This window comes from Cupressus sempervirens, chromosome 3 (assembly GCF_028749045.1).
Source record: "Cupressus sempervirens isolate cs-2001-9-10 chromosome 3, ASM2874904v1, whole genome shotgun sequence".
NCBI lineage: Eukaryota > Viridiplantae > Streptophyta > Pinopsida > Cupressales > Cupressaceae > Cupressus > Cupressus sempervirens.
In genome coordinates this window covers 49,883,847-49,907,695 of record NC_143120.1, presented here as the reverse complement: position 1 = coordinate 49,907,695, position 23,849 = coordinate 49,883,847, and the positions used below count along the sequence as shown (strand labels likewise).

The 23,849-nt window shown below is 34.5% G+C and overlaps 2 protein-coding genes across 7 annotated transcripts in view; one reads left to right on the top strand and one right to left on the bottom strand.

Moving 5' to 3' along the window:
• Window positions 1-23,849, bottom strand: part of LOC149564735 (protein VERNALIZATION 1-like) — a 306,073-nt gene that overhangs the window by 54,275 nt on the left and 227,949 nt on the right. The window lies entirely within an intron of this gene.
• Window positions 1-23,849, top strand: part of LOC149564736 (truncated transcription factor CAULIFLOWER D-like) — a 248,965-nt gene that overhangs the window by 215,199 nt on the left and 9,917 nt on the right. The window contains exon 3 of one of the 2 annotated variants that reach the window (XM_089818301.1): window positions 8,003-8,530. The exons of the other annotated variant lie outside the window; for it this stretch is intronic. Coding sequence (XP_089674427.1) covers window positions 8,003-8,086 — 84 coding nt within the window. The 3' untranslated portion in view covers window positions 8,087-8,530. Of the gene's footprint in view, window positions 1-8,002; window positions 8,531-23,849 lie in introns of those variants that run through there. 2 annotated transcript variants of the gene reach the window in all.

Sequence of the window (23,849 nt, the reverse complement as noted above, 5' to 3'; positions counted from 1 at the left end):
AGGAGAGTTTACCCTTAACCAGCCACAATTAAGTTCTAATGTGACAGTTTAAGAAAATAAAGGAACTAAAATATTACAGGCCTATTAGGTTGAATTTCCGTGGCCTTGCCCAACCACATTTAGAAAGGGATCTTAACTCATGCAAATGGCTTCCACTTGGCATGTCGATGAAACTGCACAGTGAATCAGAGCTGCAAATTAGCAATGGGATTCATTTCGTGCCAAATTTACTTTTTAGTAATTCAGCAATCCATCATAATTGTGATGGCTTATTTTGATGGATAGTAGTCACAATAACAACATTTTCGTTAGATCCCTATCACAATTGTGACAGATTATTTCAATAGATAACCATCACTTCTACACCACATTTGACGCACACTCATCGCAACTATGATGGATTGTTTCAATAGATAACCATCACTTCTACACCACATCTGATGCACAGTCGTTGCAATTGTGACAGATAGCTCTGATGGCTAGCCATTGGTCTAACGATAGAGTGAAAGCTTATACCATTACAATTGCGACTGTCATGAGTGGGAGGGAAAGAAGATTAACTCTTTCCCTTGCATGTTCCAAGTTACGACACCTTTATCCATCACAGTTACGATGGATGTCCTTGTCATCACAATTTGTGAGAGCAAAAGTTTGACGCTCATTCGACGGTAGTAGATTCATGGTATCATCATGTGAGCAACGAGTGACCATTGCAATAATAGCCTTCTATCAAAATTTGGGCCAAAATATAGTAGTGTTAATATTATATATTTTAATATTGTGTGGACAAGCTGATAGCCCTTATTTTCACTATGCCAAAATTTTGGAATTTGATTTTGAAAATATTTTGAAATGTGTTGCATTGTTAGGGTTTGTTCTTTATTTGTTATTAGTTTACCAGAAAACAACCATAACCTAATCATTTTTCCCTAACCCAGTTCGAGGTTTTGCCTTAGTATAAGATATTTTAATGTCTTAAGGATCTTGCCCTTTACCTTGCTATTAATTTTTCCTCAATCCACGATCAAATTTAAACTTTACTTTAGGTTTTGTGTTTAAGTGGGAGATTGCATGTGATTTTCATATTTTTCATCAAATTATACGATCTTGCGATTGGGGTTTCAAGCATCTAGTCGTGAGCATAATTTTTCCCTCTCCCAACGTTACGAAGTGAAGGCTAGCAAAGGATCGTAAAGGTGAATTTTGGGTCTCTCGATGTTATGGTAGACAATGTCATTGTAGCATCGTGAAGGTTTGTTATGAAGGTTCAATTCTTATGATCATCCCATATCGTGTCATTGTAAGTATGTTATGATAAGCTGAAAAGCATATAGGCATAAAGGATTATAAGGAGAGTTTTAAAGCTATGAAAGTAAGGATGTTGTAAGATTTTAAGAAAGGAAATATTGAAGTTACAAGATAAGATGTTACAATAAACTAGTAATCATGAGATTGTAAAGGCTAAAAAGGAGACTCTTGACCATATGAAGGAGGGAGGATCGTGAGATCGTAAGAACATAAGACGTTGAGGTTATGAATGGTTACTATCTTGTGATAAATGGAAGATCGTGCAATATTAAGTGTTCCTAGAGAGACTTTTGAAGCTATGAAAGAGTAGTAGATCATAAGATCACAAGTGCAAATCATGAGAGTTTCAAAGGTATGAAGCAATGCCAGGCATAAGATCACAAAGGTAAAAGTTAAAGTTTCAGAAGCTACAGTGAAGAAAGGATATAGCTAGGCATATGATCAGGGGGTAAAAGCAGCGGTTAAGAGATAACTTCTAAAGTTACGAAGAGCTTCAGTCAACTGCGATCGAGAGATCTTAAAGCAAGAGAAGGGGAGATATGATGCTTCATTGAGGTGATAGAAAAAACTGCATTTTAAATCTCGTGCATGCAAGAATTCAATGCATTGTTTTGGTTGATGAAGTACGTACAACATAAAAACATTCTCCAAGCTAGCAATAGGTTACTGTTTGTAGAAAGAAAAGATTTCTAGCAATTGCAGAGTTTCAGGATTTTACAACCAAGATGTCTAATAAAGAAGTTGAGGAGATTCAAGCCGCAGATATGGAAGTAACAGATACTTCTACTTCCAAAGGAGCGAAAACTACCAGGTAGAGAAAACCAAATAGGTTAGACCAACCCTTCTACCTAAAAAGGTGAAATAAAGGACATTACAGATCTTGCCTGGAAGAAACCAATATTTTGTTAATCTGAGGTAGAGCTATATACATGATAGAGTCAATACAACAAAGAATTCTTTGACTGAGTTAGAATTGGCAACAACAAGATTAGATGATAGGATCATCCAAGCTCAACAATTTATAGAGGATGATGAATTCATCAAATCCACTAAGTTCAAAAGCTTCCTCTACAAAATAAAATAGAGTGAACTAGTTTTGAAAATGGACCTAGGAGAATCAGATGAGGAGAAGCAAGAATTGGTTGATAAGTTTCATGCCTATGATCCAGAGAGTGAGGTGATGACTCCTAAAGAAGCTAGAGACCTACTACAGAGAAGTGGTATGCTTCTAGTACCTGGCTGGGGTTTGGAACAAGTACCTGGCTAGGGTTTGGAACAAGCTTTCATGCTTGACTAGATAGTTTGGACCATGTAGGGTACCTTAGGTAAAGAAATCTACAAGGCAATGAAACACTTCTCATTTATGAGGCCAAAGTGGAGGAGATAGAGACAAGACTGGCTAGATCATTCTATGACTATATAGATGTCAAGAAACTCTATGAGGAAGAGCTTAGGAAGAGCCATGTCTATAAATAGAGGATAGATGAATTGGAAGCCAAATCTCAAGGTTTAGAGGCAAAAGGTGCATTTTTGAAAGAGCAACTAGCTAATGCAAAGCAGAATAGGGTACAAGGCATCCAAGAGCAACCAACCATGGTCATAGTGGAGATGTCCACTCAAACTGCAGAAGTAAAGTAGGAAGAAGAAAAGCCCAAAAGAATGAGCATTAATGCTCCATTTCCATAGCAGGGTGGTGAGGTATGGACAACTATCCTAAAAAGCATGATAGACCACATAATAGACACTCTAAAAAATATATCACAACAAGCTCATGCTTTTTTTATCTCTTTACAAGATGTTGAGCATGTTTGCAATGAAGCGCTTGCATGGCTATCACCCGCTTGTAATCTATGGGGTCCATATGTACAATTCTTGGAGATGCTAATCATGTTGATAGCGAAGAAGCCAGATCTACCTGATAAGATCATCACAGTATAAGAAGGCTTGGACACAATGAGAGAATTAATAGGCTTCTTTATTGGCAAGTTGTAGATTATACAAGGTTAGATGAAAATCTTATCACAAGGGATTGAGCCCTGTATCCTCCAATTTTGGATGCTGACAGTAAATTGAAGGACGAGCAAGAGTGGTCATATTCTTTCAGTGCAATGCTAACTCAAGTAGGCACATCATCAGTTTTTGAAGATTGCTTTTAATTCAAAGAGTTAAGTAGATGCTTTCAAGAATTGATAAGGTTTCTAGGTATATGGGAGGAATATCATAAGAATGAAAGGCAAGGTTAACTACAGACAAATTTAATTGCAAGTCAATTAAATAGGTCTAGAGTTATTGGTTTGACTCTGTATAATAATGGATAAGGCATTGATCAATTAATTTAGTTGCAAGTTGATATGTTCATGTGGTTGTACAATACATATATCAATTAATTATCAATTTTTCATTTATGTAATGAAGAACTAAAATTGCTAGTCATTAGTTATTTGTAATAGCACTTCCTCTAAGACATAGTTAGCTACTGTAATCGAGGAGTTTATTGCAACAAGTCCAAGAAGAATAGTGACCATTTGTCTACTATGGTTCAAATTCTTTGATTGAGAGTTTTACTTTTAATATGAATCAAGTGAAGTGCAAGTGACAAAGTTCACATTTTCTCATAATTGATATATTTAATATTAGCCCATGTGGTAATATGTTATAGATATTCCAAATCTAATTTGATGTGAACAATCTAGCAACCACCCCTTTCAACTACTTCAACTTCGAACATGGAAGCAATCACTTCACTATTATCATTTTGAAAACCTAAAAAGTGAGAGAAGAAAATAAAAGTAAACTAAAATAACTTAAAATTGATACCTAGTGGTGAAATTAATTTTACAAGGAAATAAACACCTTAATATGCTTTATAGAAATTGAAGTTGTATCCTTGTGTTGGAAACTATAATTGGAAGAACTTTTATGTTGTCATTGATGAAAAACCGTACTAGTAAAACATTTGCTAATAGTGTAGAGTGCCATATCAGTTGATTGATGAAGAGGATTTCAAGAGACTAAAAAATAAGATGAATTAGTGAAATAGTTGACTAAAGAGGAGTAAGTATGATCGAGTTACAATAGGCACTTGATCAGTTAGTATTTGACAAGATAATTTGTTCTTTGAACATTGTATTAAGGGAAGAAGAAAGAAGAGTAGAAGTGCAGATGAGATGTTTGATAGAAGACAAGAATTTGTGTAGAACACTGAGCTTCATCGAGTGACAAGTTACTAGGTCAATGAATAAGTTGTAGCAGAAGATTAAGGAACTTAAGTCATAACTAAGAAAAATAGTATTATCAGAGTGATGGTAGAGACCAAGAAAGATGAAGGTATGTTGAAGTAATGAGCGAGCGCACTAATTGACGAGTGTGTCAGTGTAAGCCAAGAGAGATAGATCTATAGTTACTGAGCTACTTAATGTTGACCAAGATGAAGATGTTTGAAGTTGGTTAAAGTTGAATTGGTACATCTAGACATAAGGATAACTCATTCACTACCCCCTCTCCCACATTCCATTATTGTAATCGTTCCAACACCTTGATGGGGATATGGATGTGCAACTAGATGCAAGGCTCAATCTAGTTGGTTATAAGGAAATGGTTGAAACAGGCTAAGATGATATTGATCTCATACTATTTCATTTAAAGAGGAAATCAACACATTATAGGCAAAAAAAGAGTTTGATATATATCATAAGAATATCCTCATATATTCGCAACATGTCAATCCCCAAGTCAATAGTATAGTAATTGATGATAAATTTAATTCTTGGTAAATCTTAAGACTAAATATTTTATTACTTCCTAACCTAAAGATACTATTACATTTGTTACTCCACTTTGGTCATTCTTCTTGAATTCTTGGTATGCCAAGGTTTTAATTGGTGGTATTGCTATACATTTACATTTAAATTCATCCACATTTTCCTTGAATCACATCACTCTTCAACAAAATTATAATACCAATCAAATCCCATATATTGTTCTATAGATTTAAAGCTTTTCCAAAGAAAAGGTTTGTTTTCTTTGATACTAAATTTTCAATCAAGATTTCCTACCTCTAAAAATTTTCTAGGAATGAATCTATGAGTGATGAAACTTTCACATAAATAACATGTCCAATAGCTCCCATGTTATTGGTTTCATCATTGACTACTAATCAAAGATATCATATATGGGTCAACAAGGGTTAGTGATACTTATGCGAGTAGTGTATCAGTCTGAAAGAAATTATCTCGTTAGAGCGAGTGAAAATCGAATCAGTCTACTATTTCTCTTCCTAACATCGAGTCTAGGAGACCTTTATCTTCTTCACAATGTAGATTCCTCCTCCAAAAGGGTGAGTACTCCTATAATAAACATTTCTATTTGATGAGCTAGGGGAAAATTATAGGCGTCAAGCCATATGTAATGACTGCCCTTGCAAAACCAATGCCATCTCAGCAATCTCCATAAAATGTGGAAGATTCAATGATAGTCAAAGTCTTTTGAAAATTGACCAGTCAATATTAGTTGATTAACTATCATTAACTTTAACAAAAATGATACATATACATATATGCTCAAATCTAAAAGAAAACATAATTTCATTATCAAAATAAAAATAACAAGATGTACTGATTATGTTGACCATTTTGACCGAAGCTCAATAACCTGTCTAAGAACACAAGGGTGAGAATATTGTAGGATTGCTTTACCACCCTACCACGAAGCTATTAAGCTTCCTCAAAATCTTTCCTAACATGAAAGATACCCAGCCTGGGAACAAGGATTTCTAAACATGTAAAACTCAGAGTAGTAATGGAAGGTGTGGTCAAATCAAACCATGTTCAAAAAAGATTCACAAATAACATGGATAGCTGAATCAATGTATGAAAGAAATTCATCATAATTCATTGATCAACATGTATAGATCTAATTTTCTATCACATTCTATTTTCCACTATGCACTACCAACATATAGGTATACAATTAAAATGCTTGCTAAAAGTGTAAACACTTAATGGATACATTAAGTTTATGTTAGTAAGTATGATGTCATTTCTAACATATCAATAAAATATAGTTGTTCATAAATCAAGCAAGGGAAATAATGGATATCAAGTGAACCCGCATCTTAACTAGTTCATCAAATCTCAACTATCCAAAATAGAGAAACATTACCAATATACTCACATGTGGATTTGAGGCACCATATTAGACACACATTCGTCTGATCTACCCTTCCTTAACTTACCCATAATCACCACCCTTCTAAAATTCATCTTCCTCACAAAAGAAAAATTAATCGCATATACTTAACTTTTTAAAGACTAAAGTAGAAAATGATCAAAATCTTTCTCCTAGAAAGAAATAGAAGAAAATGAAACACTAAGAAAAATGGAACACAATTCCCCATTTTTATAGAATACAATAATCTTTCAGTAAAAACACTTCACAAGTGTAGATATTCTTCCCATTTATCATTTCATTTGATTCTCACATTAATTTACAAGGAATTTTAATTCTGTATAATGGTAAAGTTTCCTCTCTTATGAGAATGTTCAAAGACAAGCTCTTCTTAAATTTTATATACACAAATTTTTCATCTTTCTTGATTCAAAAGAAAACAACTAACAACATTCATTATTAAACTACATAATCCATGAATCTTTTAAGATCTATCTAACCAAAAAACTAGTAACAATATCACAAATTCAAATTCATTGAACCTAACAACTCTTCTCTAGGCCCCCTTTGCATTCAAGAAAAAATATGAAATCAAGTCATGACAAATTGAGAGTCAATACTTCAATTCATTTGTTAAAGTATCAAAATCATGCCGTGTCAACCTTTACAGATGAGAAGGGTGATTTGATTTATAAAAAGATAACTATTACAATGAGTGTAGGGAAAATTGAGGAATGAATTAAGCTTTTTAGCATAACTAAATCTATCTTACTAATAATAAGGGGTAGTTCTTAAGTAGGTAGCAGAGGTGTGATACTTTGATTTAGCAATCACATGTTTGATACAAACAACCAATAGGTTCCTAATTCACATACCCATATAGAAATGAGTAGTCTATGGTTGTATTTGTTGAAATAAAGAAAGGAATGATGTGACAAGAGAAGACTCCACAAATTCTTAAAAGTAATCAAAAGGTCACGGGTAATAGATTCCACACAAGATTGCCAGTGGGCATGACACCTGGCACTAACATATTCAGATATCCAATTAATATACAAAACATCTCCATCATCACCGGGTATATGACACAAAGGCAGTGCAACCGAGCATAAGAGATCCGAACAAGTCACATAAACTGTCTCATAAGAGAAACTCTCCGACAAAAATAAAAGAAAGAAAAAACAATAGATCCGAACAAGTCACGAAATGCCCGACACCACCAGTCGTGTTTACAAAAGGACTTCAGACAGTGTTGAAACCCTCCGATCTTTACAGTGAAAACTAAAACAATAAGAAAGGATTGCTTTTGCCTATCGGCAGTCATAAATTTTGATATGAATGTACACAAGTTCTCCTACAAGTGCAAGATTATTCATCCAATTTAATTGAACAGAAATATAAAATGGGCAATATGTGTTGCTACCAAATTAGTTTGTATATAGTTACTTAAAAGATGGCATGGAAAAGAGAAATTTGGGTGATCAGATTGCAAATAATAATCAATAGGGTGCATCATTGTTTCTTACAGGATTCCACTCCCATAGTTTGTTGGAGCATGGTAGCAAGGTGGTGTTGTAGTCAACCGCAAGTTGTGGCAGATATGGTGGTGTAGATCTTCCAACATTGGATGAGGAGCTGAACTCAGATGCCAACTCCACTAATCGCTCGCAATGCGTGCCTGCAATTGCATGTTCTCCAACTCATCAAGAAATTTCATCTGACCTGCAAATCTTTCGTCCACCATTAACTTGCACTTCATTTCTTTGTCATCATTGTCATTATTTTCCAAGTTACCAACAGCTCTTGCAGCTTTGGATTCAGTAACTGAATGAATCCTCTTCTGTTGAGAAAACAGTGTAATAAAAATGAAAAATTGGGTGACTGCGAAACAGCTTGCGGCATAAAGTGCAGGACATGGAAGCTGCTGCCACAACACAAATATTTCCGCCCCATAAAATGTTCAGTAGAAGAAATAAGTTAGGGATTTTGCACAAAAAGGTTTGTAACCATTTCATAATAATCCGTCAAATGCATAACGAACCCCCAATTCTTTGCATTCCCCAACTTCCTTTTGTAACAGTAGTACATTATTATTATACTGTAAAAATAATTAGGCTTAATAAGTACGTGGCACAACAACACCTCTACTATTTATAAGTAGAGAAATGGGTTGTGACACCTTATTAAAGTTGACCCAAGCTTGGTGGATTTAATTTAATATTGACTGACACCTCTTTGCTCATGTCTCTTTGACCCGAGGAACAACCACTTCTCTTGTTTCAAATACATCTAAAATATCAGTTCAGATAGTCGAGAGTAGAGGCTGACAAGTTGCTTAGGTCTGGCGGTCATTTGGAGATATCCATTGTTAGCAATCTTTTTGTCAAATCACTCTAAGCTCATTTATGATTCAGGTTCAACAAACAACACTGTTCAAGTAATGGCCCATAGCCCATCTAGGTAACAACATTATGTAAAAAACTTACTTCATCAATGCCCGGTTGATCATTTTTCATCAGTCAAATAACTTCAAACACCATTTTGACCTCAATAATTTAGGCATTCCTCTATTTATCTCTTTTCTTGCTTGGCCTGAACATCTCAATTGAGAAAATGTGTCCTTTAGTTTATAAATAAAAAGTATTGCAAACTGATTGTTGTATTCCAACTATATAGATTTCAACTTGGAATATGATGAAAAGAACACAACTTGTATGACTCTTGAGAAACTCTTAACACTACATCAACTACTTTAGCATATATTTGAAAGCATTTGGAATACTTTATTTGCTTCCTATTGGACTCGAGTTCCACCTTAGTGAGAAATATATCATAACACATTATCTTATGACAGAAAATTGAAGTCATTATTTCAATGGAAGACCTATCTCGATACAACTTTATCTTTGAAAACTTTGAGACCCCCTCTAGTATGTTCAGTTTTCTTTTCAATTGCTCATTAAGTATATGGAACTCACATACCCATTTGATCTTAAAAATGTGCACTCTCAATGCCCTTTTAATTATCACCATCATAAAACAATGTTAATACTTCCACATCCTATATCTTTGTATTTAATACATTCTAACCAAGATCGACTTATTCTCAGAGATTTTCCATATTCCATTAATTTAGAATGTAAAGTCTTAAATGAGGAGAATCAGGTCTCCAGTGGGTTTGACTAAAAAAAAATTCAAACTCAAACACTTGACCTTTTAATTTGACTCATTTGTTTCAATGTACTAATCTAATTTTGAAATGATCATTGATTGACCACATAAAACTCAGTTGTGCCCCTTTTATATATTGTCCAATTTGTGTAAGGAGGCCCAAAAGCCAACCTTAAAAACTAACTGAAACAATTGACTAAGCCCTAAAACCTTGCAATCATGTTCTCTGGTCCACAAATATTTACCCTGCAAATTCTTAAGTCTTGATGACATCTGGGTCAAAATATTTTGACCGTCAAAGTTGCTCACTTAAAACTGTCCTGCAAACAACCATGATAGAAACAATAAATTGCAATTTGATTTGGCTTTGAAAACATGTCAAATAGATACTTTGGGAAAAAAGATCTAGGGTATTGATTCATTGTCATGTGGAGAATATAAGTCTATAATTTGGGCTCATGATGAATAACATGGCATATTTGGCAAGTGCGTGAAAGGGGCTACTTGGAGTTGCATAACTAGGAACAATAGCAGAATAACAATTTTCGCAAATGAAATGGACCTGGAAAAGTGTCCAAATAGATTTGTCAAGACTTGAAAACTGGCAAACTCGAAGTATTTTTAGAGAAAAACATAGTGGTAGAATCCATTTAGATCAATCTATCACAGTTTCAAAATTATAACATCCTGATTAGGGCTTCTAATTGTTATACACATCTTGTTACTAGTAAAACATTAGAAATTACATTTGGAATCACGTTTGAAGACTAGTCAATTAGATTCTTCATAAGTTCAAAATTGAAACATAGTAAGTCTCTGACCCCTAAAATACAAGTAAAAAACAAATTTCTCAATAAAGTCAACTAAGTCAAAGTTATAACTAATCAAACAGGGCTTCCTAGAATTCTGAACAATATGCATTAGCATGACAAGAGTAAACAACCAACTTTCAGGAATTCAAAACCTGGTCAAAATATATCAAGAAACTAGAAATTTGAAGTATAGGTTCTCTGGTATGCAAATTAGACACTCCCAAAGCAGCAAGCAATTAAATTTAACTAGGTTCAAAATATTCTATTGCAAACTAGGCCTCTTGTACTGAATGAAAGGTGTTGAACATATGAGACACATCATAGGTGTCAAAATGATGGTTGGGTACATATGCATGAAAAGATCTTATAGGGGCTTAATTACACTCAAATTTTAGAATGGTACTCCAAATTAGTGCTTCAATTTTGAGTCCCAACACTTTGAAGAGCTTCATTCTGTCCACTCAAAAGGACTCTCCTATTAACTTGGAATTCTCTTTTAGCATCTTTAGAATTGGATGATATGGTATCTTCATCAACATGCGCAACTTTGGCCTGGCCTTCATTTCCTTGATCTATCCTTCCTTAGTGCTGGTAGCATTCATGTTTGGATTAAAGCACAGACATAAATAACAATTACATGCAAATATAAACAATATCAAAAACTATTGAATCGCACATAAGAGAACACAAGACACCAAGATTTAACATTGTTCACCAAATCCCTAGGCTACATCCAATAAATAGGAAGTCCAATTTTATTACAATCTAGTGATCACAACTTGATTATAATCTGTAATACCTTACAGCTTAATATTGCCGCAAGAAGCAATTTTCGCATCACACAATAAAAGATACCTAACCCTAAACCCTTTTATGCAAGTATTTTTTCCACTTTAGGGTTACAATAGTACTTCCCTAATTAGTCACCACAAACTAACAATCTCCACTAGGGGACTAATCAAGCTCCACACTAAATAACAATCTCCCACTTCGACACTGATCCTATAACAATATTGCTACCACATAGGGCTCCCATTAGATCAAACAACCTTGGACTCTGTTGTTCTTTTATTCTGTTCAGTCTAGAAGAGAAACCAAAGCTGAAGAGGAGTTCAGCTTCTCTCTTGTCACTACTTGGGTAAACATACCTGTCAGATTGTCATCTATATGGATCTTGTCCAGCTTTAGCTGTCCACCATTTAAATTGACCGAATGAAATGATATCACAATTGTATGTGTTTTGTCTTTAAATGTAGACTAGAATTCTTTGCAAGATGAATAACACTCTTAACTGTCTGTAAACAAACAACTATCCTTCTGACGATGTGCCAATTCTTCCAAGAAAAATTGAAGCCATATCACCTCCTTGGTTGCCTCTATAGTAGCAATATACTCTGCCTCTATAGTGGATAAAGAGTTCACCTTCTATTTAGAAACCCAGCTCACTGCTGCCCCACCAATATTAAATACATAACTTGTAGTACTCCACTTGGTATTAATATCCCCTACCAAATCTGAGTCAACATATCCCTGTAAATCAGTAGTAGAGCCCCCAAAATATAGACACGTATTGGATATTCCTCTCAAATATCTTAGAATCCATTTAACTACATTCCAATAGTCAAGCCTTGCATGACTCATATACCTACTAACTGCATGTGCAATATCTAGCCTTGTACATACCATAGCATACATCAAGCTTCTTATAGTCGAAGCATAAGGTACCTTGGACATCTTATCATCTTCTTCTTGTGTCTTGGACACATCTACATAGTCAACTTCAAATGAGTAGGTAAAAGTGTGCTCGCAACTTTAGCATTCTCCAAAGAGAAACATTGCAACACCTTCACAATATAATCAACCTAATATAATGTCAATTTTCTATTTTTCCTATCTCTAAAAATCTTCATACCAAGGATTTGTTTTGCTACCGCCAAATACTTCATAGCAAATGAACGTGCTAACTATTTTTTTAAACCCTTAATGTGATTCATATTAGACCTAGTTACAACCATATTGTCAACATATAAACATAAAATAATGTAGTTGTCATTATCCAACCTCTTAAAATAAATATAATGAAATGAATGACACCTACTATATCCATGCTCATGCATAAGACTGTCAAATTTCAGATACCATTGCTGAGGTGCTTGCTTCAAGCTATATAAATTTTTTTTCAATCTGCACACTAATTTCTCCTTACCTTTGACCTCAAATCCCTATGGTTGTGCCATATATATCTCTGAATCCAAATCACCATGAAGAGAGGTTATTTTAACATCAAGCTTCTCCAAATGCATATCTTCAATAGTCACAATACTTAAAATAAAACAAATAATAGTAATTTTAACAACAAGAGAGCATATCTTATCAAAATCAATGCTCTTTTTCTATGCAAATCCTTTTACAACTAACATGGCTTTAAATATTTTATTACCTCCATCCTCTTCTTTCAACCTGTAAATCCATTTATTCTGTAAAGCCCATTTACCTGCAGGCAACTTGCATAAATCACAAGTCTTATTTTTCAGCAAGGAGTCCATTTCATCCGCCATTACAGACTCAAACTCAATCTTAGTATCCACCTGCACAACTTCATCATAACATTCAGGTTCACCAGCATCTATTAGTAAAATAGAGTACAAAGAAGGAGAAAATCTTTTTGGAGTTCTACTTAACCTTGTTGACCATCTAACATTCACTGGGGTGTATAGTATTTGTTATTGTGGTTGTTATAGATCATGAGGAATTGTAGGAACATCATCTTTTGGAGTATCATCCAATGCTACATAATCATCTTTTTCCTTCTCATGTTGCTAGAAAAAATCTTTGCACAATAGTTTCTCATTAAATATGACATCCCTGCTTCTTACAATTTTACAATTTTCAAAATTCCAAAGCATATAACCAAATTCATCAATGTCATATCCAACCAATACACATTTCTTTTACTTATCTTCCAGCTTGGTTCTATTTTCAGAATCTATATGAGCAAATGCTTCACAATCGAAGATTTTAACAAAAGAATACACCTTCTTTCTAGTCCATGCTTCCTCTAGAATACCACAACCCAAAGGAGTAGAGGGACCTCTAATGATCAAATATACAGTAGCATTAATAGCCTCTACCCACAAAGGGTAACCCAGTATGCAACCTCATGCTCCTTGCACACTCCATTATAGTCCTGTTCCTATGTTAAACCACTCCATTTTCCTATGGAGTCCTTGGAATAAATTTATGTCTATGAATACCATTAGTGGAGCAATAATCTTCAAATTTATGACTACAATACTTAACACCATTATTAAATTTATGATATTTTACCTTTTTACCAATCTCATTCTCAAGCAAGCATTTTCATTTCTTAAAAGTTTGAAATACATCAGATTTTTGTCTAAGGAGATAAACCCATAGTTTTCTAATTGCATCATCAATAAATGTAACATAATAATGAGAGCCACCCAGGGAAGATACCTAAGATGGTCCTCATACATCTATTTGCACAACCTCTAAGCTCTCATTTTTCTTTTCCTTCCCACTCTTCACAAAACTCACTCTCTTTTCTTTTCCATACACACAATTTCCACAAAAATCTATATTAACACATTTTAGACCCAATAAAACTTACTTTGAATGAAGTATTTCATACATTTCTCACTCATGTGGCCAAGTTTGTTGTACCACAATGTTCTATCAAAATTGATAACAATAGTTTGTTATCTTTGCTCAACTGCAGCAACTATTTCCAAACATTCATTTTTCTCTGAAAAAATCAAAGTAGAAGGAACAATATGACTTGTACAAAGATATAAGGTGCCTACTTTCACACTTTTTGCTACTACAAGGGAACCTTTTGAAACTTTTCAATTTTTATCATTAAAAGTAACTAAACAACCCTCATCACCAAGTTGCCCTACTGAAATTAAATTCCCACTCAGGCTTGGAACATGTCTTATGTCATGTAGTAGCCAACGATTCCCATTCTACAACTTAATCTTAACTTTTCCCTTCCGAACAATCTCACATGGTTTGTTATCTCCCAAATAAACAAGCCCAAAATCCCCTTGGACACAATCAATAATATAACTTCTATGGGGTATAGCATGAAATGAAGCACCAAAATCTAAAACCCATGAATCATCAATTCTTTCTAAAGAAAGAAGCAAAGCATCCTCTTTGGATTTGTTACAACATTTTCCTCCTTGTTCCCTTCTAGTTCATCTCCTTCATTGTTCTTTTGAGTCTAACAAACTTTCTTCTTATACCCTGGTTTACCATAGTACCAGCAATCTCTTGGTCCTCTAGATTGAGAACTCTTTCCCTTTGACTTTCATCTTGATTTCCCATGATTTCCAAAATTATTTCCTCTCTCGACATTCTTCCTCTTCTTTGTGCATTTAAAACACTTCCTAATGTAGATCCATCTGAGGTTTTCATATAAGTTTCCACACTCAAAATAATACCAATCACATCATCATATTTTAGGGTATTAGATCTAGAAATAGAATTACTCAGCCATTACCAAGCCATTCTAGCTTTTAGGCAAAGAACACATAATCAAGAGAGCGCTAATTTCTTCATCAAAATTAATTTGCATAGAAGATACCTAACTAGTAGCAGGACTAAACTTATTTAAATGATCTACAACAGATCCATCGTCTTCCATCTTCATATTAAATAAATGCTTCATGAAAAATACCTTATTTGAAGCAGAGGGCTTTTCATATAATTTCACTAGGGTTCACATCAACTCTTTTATCATCTTCACTTTTGTAATGTTAAATGTCACTGATGGTGGCAAGCATAATTGAATGCTTTCAAGTGACTTCTGTCTAAAATATCCTAGTCCTTATTTGTCATAATTTCCTATTTCTTGGATTTTCCTTCCAATGGCTTCCATAAATCCCTCTAATAAAGATAGTCTTCCATTTGCATCTTCTATAAATCCTTCATCTTCACAGTACCCTATGCCCTACTTCTCCAAAATAAAATAATTCGCCACAAAACCCCTTCTTCCAGATCCTTTCCCTCTTCCTCTTCCTCGTCCTCTTTGATATTTATTGTTTTATTCATTGAAATGATTGGAATTATTTCTTCTCTTGTTCTAACTACTACTATGGTGTAGGAGCACCTAAGGGTTGCTTAATCAAGTCAAGTTTTGTTTTGTTGTGTGTGTCTTTAGGCTATTTTAGAAGTATTTTGTTTAAGGTCATGTGGGCCATGGTAGGAGTGCAATAAGGTTTTATTTGAAGAGTCTTAGTAGATCAGCATAAGGTTAGTAGGGTCTAGGGTAGGTTAGAACCATGTTTCAATCATGGTAAAGCTCATTGGTAAGGTTTAATGAGCATTAGAACTCATTTAGTTAGTTTTGCAAAAAAATTGCCAAAAAGATGTAAAAGTTGCATTTTATAACTTCATAACTTTGAAATGTTGCATGGACAACATTGTCCAAATGTTGCAACTTGTTGATAAAGAGCCCTAATGGGTAAGTAAGTACCTAACCACCCTACATAACAGATGCCCTGACCTAAGTGCAAGGTTGGACACCCATAGTACGGAGAGAAGATTTCAGTATTAATGCATGTTAGAGGATTGAGGCTGACACTTTTAAATTATGGATGTTGTAGTTTAGATATTTTCTTGATCCTATGTGGTATTAATTGGGAGTTTTGTTTATATTTTCTTCCTTTTTGTAAATTGTTTCAATTTGGCATTACTATTGCTTCTGTTAAGATAGTTACAATGATGGAGTACTAACTCACTTTTCCACCATCCATTATGAATGACCTCTTGAGAATAGTGAGTAGACTCCATGTATATATATATGGTGCAGAAATTTTGGCCCTAAAATGTAGAGGACTTGTTTTTAATGCCTTTTCATTGGTGAGCCTGTGGTGAGCTCGAATATGGAAGACTAAGTTATAGACAACATAACTTGTAGAGGTGCATATATAGACCGAATATTCCTTTAGGAATTAGAAGATACGAGTCTTACCAAGGTTTGGTGAAGAGGAAGTATTCACACCAATACATTTACTAGGTTAAAACTTTCCATCTTGGAGAGGATTCAGTGAGAGTCCAGAAACCCTTAATTTTACTCAGTTTGACTTAAGGTATTGTACGAAAGGTGGTGACCTTAAGATCCCAAAAATCCTTGAGGGATACACATATAATTTAGGATTTACAATAAATGATACCAGTCTTCCTTGGAAGGATTAGGAGATTATCCATATTTTCTTGGAGTAGGAGACATAATTGTAATAGTAGCCTTTTAGGCCTGTTTTATGGAGAGTTGGTGAAATTGAATGAAAAGTTGAACTAGGTGAGGATTATAACACCCCTAGTTGGTTGAATTGAAGTCTTTGGAGACACCTCCACACCTTTGTACGGCTAATTACAAGATTTGGTGGTTAGAATCGTTTAAGGTGGTTTAAGGGCTATGGCTAGAACATTAGTGAATATTTCGTAATTGTTTGGTTGGCTAGAGAGACAAAGAGGTCCATAGGAAATGAAGATCCTATAGGTGTCAAGTGGTGTGGTTAAGACACCCTAGAAGTCTTTCAAAAAGACTAGTTGCATGAACCAGTGATTGGTTCATCCAATATACTAATGCCTCAAAAGATTAGGCTTGTGGGTAAATGTTTCAGACAGAGGAATCAGTAGGAGAAACTATGATGGTGAAAAATGCAAAGTTAGATAAAAAGGTGAATGAGAAAGAGGAAGAAAATAGATTCCTCAGAGACAGATTAACCCAACTAGAGAAAAATATAATTCAAGTGGAAGAAATGACTAAGGAAGTCAAGGGCAAGTTTGAAGGAAAGAAGAAAGAGGTGGCTAGAGAGGATGAAGAACCTACACCTAACCCTATCCTTATAGAGGAACCATTCTTAAAGGCATTGGAAGCCATTAGGGGGATGGGACTCGAAGGGATACCACTATTTAGTAGGAAGATGTAGGCAGATCTAGTCATGGACTAGATAGAAGGAATGGAAAATCATTTCGAGTGTGATGGAATCACTGAGGCACAAAAGGTGAGGGTAGAAAAGTCAAAGCTTAGAGGCTCTACATTGACATGATGGAAGTTCATCGAGGGAAAGAGAGAGAAAGAACGTAAGAAATGAATTTTTTATTGGAAGGGAATGGTTCTTAAAGTGAGAGGCATACATGCCAGAGGATTATGAGATTCAATTGCATTCGAAGAGGCAAGGTCTTAGACAAAGGGATCTTGATGTGACCTCCTATACTGAGGAATTCTAAAAGCTTTGCATAAGGTCAAATGTATCTGAAGATGAAAGTCTTAAGGTGGTTAGATACTTGAATAGTTTGACATGGAGTATACAAGAAGAGATGGCTCTTCTCAATCCCAAAACATTGCATCAATGTTATCAACTGAATATCAAGATTGAATATTAGAGCAAAAGGAAACATGATCAGAATTCCAAAGGAATAGGAAGAGGAAGACACCAAAGAGGTCATATAGGTGGATATCAAGGTAGAGGTATAGAATCAAGAAATCAAGGAGAGTATAAATCTATAGAGCATGGGAACGAGACCACTACTAGAAGAGGCCATGGAAGAGGTTAAGGAACTCAATTGGGTTCTAACAAAGGAAGAGGTGCAGGAAAAAGCAACTAATAGTTTTCTAGCATGAAGTTCTATAATTGTGGACATTACTAGATGTTAGCCATATTGAGTCATAGACAGGGGAGAATTTGATATTTAGAAGAGCTCTAATCAGACAACTAGTCAAAGAGAAGCCAAAGCAGAGAATAGCCTTATGTTTAATAAGATGCAAGATAATTGGTAAAGTATGTAAGGTTATTATGGATTCAAGTTCTAGAGATAACATAATCTCAGAGGAAGCAATAAAGAAGCTCAAGTTGGAGAAGATACCCTATACTAATCCATACAAGGTGACATGGTTGAATAAGGGGCAAAGTGTCCCTGTATATAAGCAGACATGGGTAGATTTCTCCATTGGAGGATATAAAGACAAGTTGATATGTTATGTGTTGCCTATGGATGTATGCCATCTCCTCTTGGGTAGACCATGGCAATATGACAGGGAATCCATCTATGGTGGAAAGGAGAACATAATCTCTTTCAAGAAGGATGGCATGACCTTCAAAATATAGTTACTAATAGATGAAGAGAAAACATAGTCAAAGTCCCCTAGAATCTTATTCAATAGTGGCAAGGATTTTATTATAACTCTTCAAAATGGAGGTGAAGGATATGCTATAGTGGTGCAACCCAAAGAAGGTGAGAAGACTATGCAGACACCAATACCAGAGGAAGTACAAGACTTGCTTGGGAAGTTCAAGGACATAATTAGTAATAGAGGACCTCCAACATTACCTACAAAGAGATCTATTAGTCATTAGATAGACTTTTTTCTAGGGGCTTCTTTACCAAACAAGGCAGCCTACAAGCTCACCCTAGAGTAGAACGAGGAAGTCGCTAGACAAGTGCAGGAGTTGCAAGACCAAAGATTGATCAACAAGAGCATCGACCCTTGTGCAGTACCACTGGTATTAGCATCCAAGAAAAGGTGGTAATTGGACGCCCTGTAATAATTCTAAGGCTATAAATAGGATTACAATCAAATATAGGTTTCATATACCTAGGATTGAGGATTTGATGGATTGTATAGGAGGATCTAAGTATTTCACCAAGTTGAACGTCAAGAGTGGCTACCATCAAATTAGAATCAAGGAAGGGGATGAGAGCAAGACAACATTGTCCAAATGTTGAAACTCCTTAACAAAGAGCCTAAGAGGTAAGTGACTATCTAAACAATATACATAAGACATGACCTCATCTAAGTGCAGTGTTGGACACCCATTGTACAGAGAGAAACTTTGAGTAATGAAGTTTCAAAGTGATTTTGTGTGAATTTTATGTGTAATTTCATGACAGTGGGTAATTAGAGGATTGAAGTTGGCACTATAACTTGTGCACGTTGTATTTTAGATGTTTTCTTGATCCTGTGTTGTATTAATTAGGATTTTTGTTCATATTTGTTTCCTTTTTGTAAATAGTTTTATTTTGGAACTGTCACTCATTTTGTCTAGATAGTTTGCAAAGAAGCTTGGACCCTAAAATGTAGAGGAGCTTTTTTTAATGCCTTGCCCTAGGTGAGCCTGTGGTAACCCTAACTAGAGGAGACTAATTTGTTGACAACATAACTTGCAAAGGTACATAGTTAGAACCAAAATTCCTTTATGAATTTGAAGATAGGAGTCTTACCAAGATTTTTTCAAGAGGGCGTGATTAGACCAATCCATTTACTAGCTTAAAACTTTCCATCTTACAGAGGAGCTAGTGAGAGCCTGAAAACCCTTAATTTCACTCAATTTGAGTTAGGGTATTCTACGGAAGGTGGTGACCTAAAGACCCCAAAAATCCTTGAGGGATTGGAAAATGATTCAAGAATTAGAAGAAATGATATAGATATTCTTTTGAAGGATTAGGAGAAAATCCCTATTTTCTTGGTGTAGAAAACCTAATTGGACTAGTAGACTTTTGAGCATGTTTTGTGAAGAGTTGGTGAAATCGGTTAAAAAGTTTAACTAGGTGGGGTTCCTAACACCACTTGTTGGTTGAATTGAAGTCTTTGGAGAAAACTCCACACCTATATAAGGATAATTACAAGATTTGGAGGTTAGAAGCCTTTAAAGTGGTTTAAGTGCTATGGCTAGGAAAGCAAGAATAAATCATGTTTTGACATTATTGGTGAATCTTTCTTGGTAGTTAGGTTGGAAAGAGAGACCAGGGGATCCATATGTAATGAAGATCCTATAGGTGTCAAGTGGTGTGGTTAACTAGATACCCTAGAAGTCTTTCAAGAAACTAGTAGCATGAACCTTTGATTGGTTCATCTAACCTCCGTATCATACTACTTACCTCATCCTTGTTCTTCTGATCATAATTTTGGCCTTTATATGACCATCCACCAGATCTTCTATAATGACTTCTTCCACTATTCTTGTTATCAAATATTTTTCTTAGCTTCTCTTCAACTCTTGGGGAAAACTGGTACGCCTCCTCAATACTGGTCATTCGAACCAGGCTCAACTCCTCCTGAAGGCTTGGTCTTAACCCATTAATATAATGGGCAACTTTCACCTTATCAGCTTCCATATGGTCAGTTCTTTTGAGAACTTGATAGAACTCCTCATTAAACTCTTGAATAGATCATCTGGCCTGCTTCAACCATCACCTTTTCTTTAGTAGATCAATCTCATAATCTATAGTATTCAATTGTCGCTTCATAATCTAGTGATTTTGTCCTTCACTCTTCTATTTTGCTCCAATTGGATCTCCTACCACAAGATCTTAATGTGACCCTTCAGTTTGGCCTTTGCAAACTTCAACCTATTTGAATCTTCAATATCTTCGTATTCAAAGTACTCTTCCAATTCATTGATCTAATCAAACAATTCCTTTGTGTTAAGATTTCCTGAAAATGTGGGAACATCAAAGTTAGGTCTTTTTCCAATCTCGGAAATAGACTTAAATTTTTTTTTTCCCTCTGGGTTAAGAACTTCATCTACTACCATTTGATGAACATTTGTTTCTTCTCTTTCATCCTCACTTTCATCACATCCTATGGTAACATTCATTCCTTTGTGCATTTATTATTACAATGCTTGCATTTATCTCTGGAAAGCTCTAAAACCCTTAGGTGTAACACCTAAAACTCTCCCACCATGCTCTCCTCATGGAGGCATCTTTTTGCTTGTATTGAAACCCTATTGTAAACCGCCTCATAGTCGGTGATCTTTCTACAAACATAGCCCAAACCATGATCTTGGTGCATCTGCCTCACAATCGGCAACCTGTTTACACACTCAAGAACTCAAACTTAGATACCACTTAATGAAGTGTGCTCCCCTTAATACCATAAACATATAATCGAAACAAATAAATAACAACAATTTGCGAGAAAAAATATGGGTTTCATTACAGTAATCTACAAGACAAAGTTGTGAACTATCATCGAGAGTTATCATAGACAATGTACGAACATTTCTTAAATAGGCAATTTTATGGCACCCGAGAAGGTTCTAGACACGCAAACTTAATACCTAGGGCCAATAGACCTTAACAATACATATCCAATAATCCAAATACACCTTTCACATTTATTTTTAAAGTTTTTGCTGGCCTAACTCTGGAAGGCAATAACTTTTGAATCATTGCTCTTATTGGCCATTATAACCACTTTTCAAAATTCTCAGCTTCTAATCTACAAGCACAAATTCACGCAAATGCCCATCTACCAAGTTTTTCGGGCCTTATCCAGGCATGTTTAGACATTAAACAATGAGCCTAAAGTATTTATACCAAACTTGCACACCAAAAGTCTATAATAAATCTACGAATACTCATGATATGGCACTAAGCCTCAAATAATAGGTTGATATATCTAAGATGAACATCCACCTCTAAAAATAGGACATTCTGAGATAGTATGAATGGCTTACTAAGTAGAAGGCCTCCAAATAGACCGATTCTGCATTGAAACAACCCTTATTCAAGAATAAAAAAGGAAATATTTTTGGGTAATGCAAGATTTCTCTTACACCCAGGATGCTCTTGCATCACATTGACTACATCCCTTAATTAGAAATGAAATATTTTTATTTAAATATTTTAAATAGTTTTGTTGACCAACTAAATGAAGACTTGATGAAAGTTCTTGTAACTTAATGCTTATTTTATATTGAGACCTAATAAGGTAAGAAGATTATGTCTAACTACCTATGATTTTAAAAATGGGAGACTAAACAAGATTAAGAACCCTCTTTTCCACTCACATTAGAATATGAAGAAACAAAAATGCAAGAATGATTGGTTTACCATTGTAAAAGAGTAGATTCACTATCTATGATGGCTTCTATTCAATTGTTTCTTAGAATTGATAGGATTAAGAGATTTATACAAATAACTACAAATAAAAAAATAAGACTTTATTAAATCATAAATAAAGTACAAAGGAAAATTAAGAGGATATTTTCTACACTCATGAACCAAACTAGTTTTGTCTCCATGTGGGTTATATTCATTTGGTCCCCAAGAATGTGCAGATAATTCCACTTCCAAATTTTGGTTTCTATTTCCTAAAACTGTTACTAAAAAAATGAACAATTTTGAGGAAGAAAAATTTATCAATTGAAACTTGCTCTACGACCGAATTGCCTAGGATGACTTGGTAGTTGTAAATAAGATTTAAATTAATGGATTTGTAAATGTTTCAAGATAAGGAGTTATGTTTTCCTACAAAAATTGGAATTGGAGTGTATGTGTGTGTGTGGTTATATAGGGGATTCTTTAGTCAACCCCCTATTTTGGTGATTTCTGCCTCCAGAAATAGCCAATATGATAACAAAGGGAATGTTTGTGCTCTGGAATCCTAAGTGTGTCTTATATTTATATGAGATAAATGTAAAATAGAGATGTACTGAAGCATAATATAGTAAAACTTAATATAAAAATTTAATCAAATTTTATCAAAATCATGTTGTTAAATTGAAATCAAAACCTCAAATGGTTAGATATTATGATAACAAGAAACCATACCCAAACACAAAGGTAGTGTACAAGATAATTGTCAATATGTGATTTCATAATTTTCTTCAAAATCCATTCAAATTCTTAGGTTGATGATGTAGTTGTTGACTGCTAGATGTCAAAAAAAAAAAATTGCATCTTGAGGCTTGTTGATCAACATATTTGCACTTTATAAGATATCTTTAAACTGTGGATCCAACCTTGCAATTTATTTCATCTCTCCAAAATGATTTAAGATAATTATTTTTATATATTATCAAATATAAATGTCAATAATATTTTGAATTTTCCACTTAATCATTGAGATCTACACGAGATTTAAATTTCTAGGAAAAAATTATGGATCGAGTTATTAGTGGTAACTTGGTCCAAGCCTAACTTAATTATAATAATTTTCTCTTACCAATAGGCATAAAAATATTTCTTTAGAGGTAATAATTGTAGAGACAATGCTAGATTCTAAATAAAATTGAGTTTCAGTATCCATATGGAATTTAGAGGGTCACACATAGCAATATATGACCTATATTAAACAACAGATAACTAAAGAGATGAAATGATAAAAGGGCACACCTATAAGTAAGAGCACACATTGGTTAATGATAAAATTGGATTTGGAGAGGACTCATATTTTATGTTCAATATTTTTTGACATACAACATTAATTCAAAAAATGCATACTAAGATGAAAATAATACGAATATTAAACAAGTTTGGAATCGTAAACATCAATGAGGTTCATACAATTTACAATCATACATTAATACCCCACTTTAGTGCTATATGCCACTGTATGGCCATTAAATGTAGATT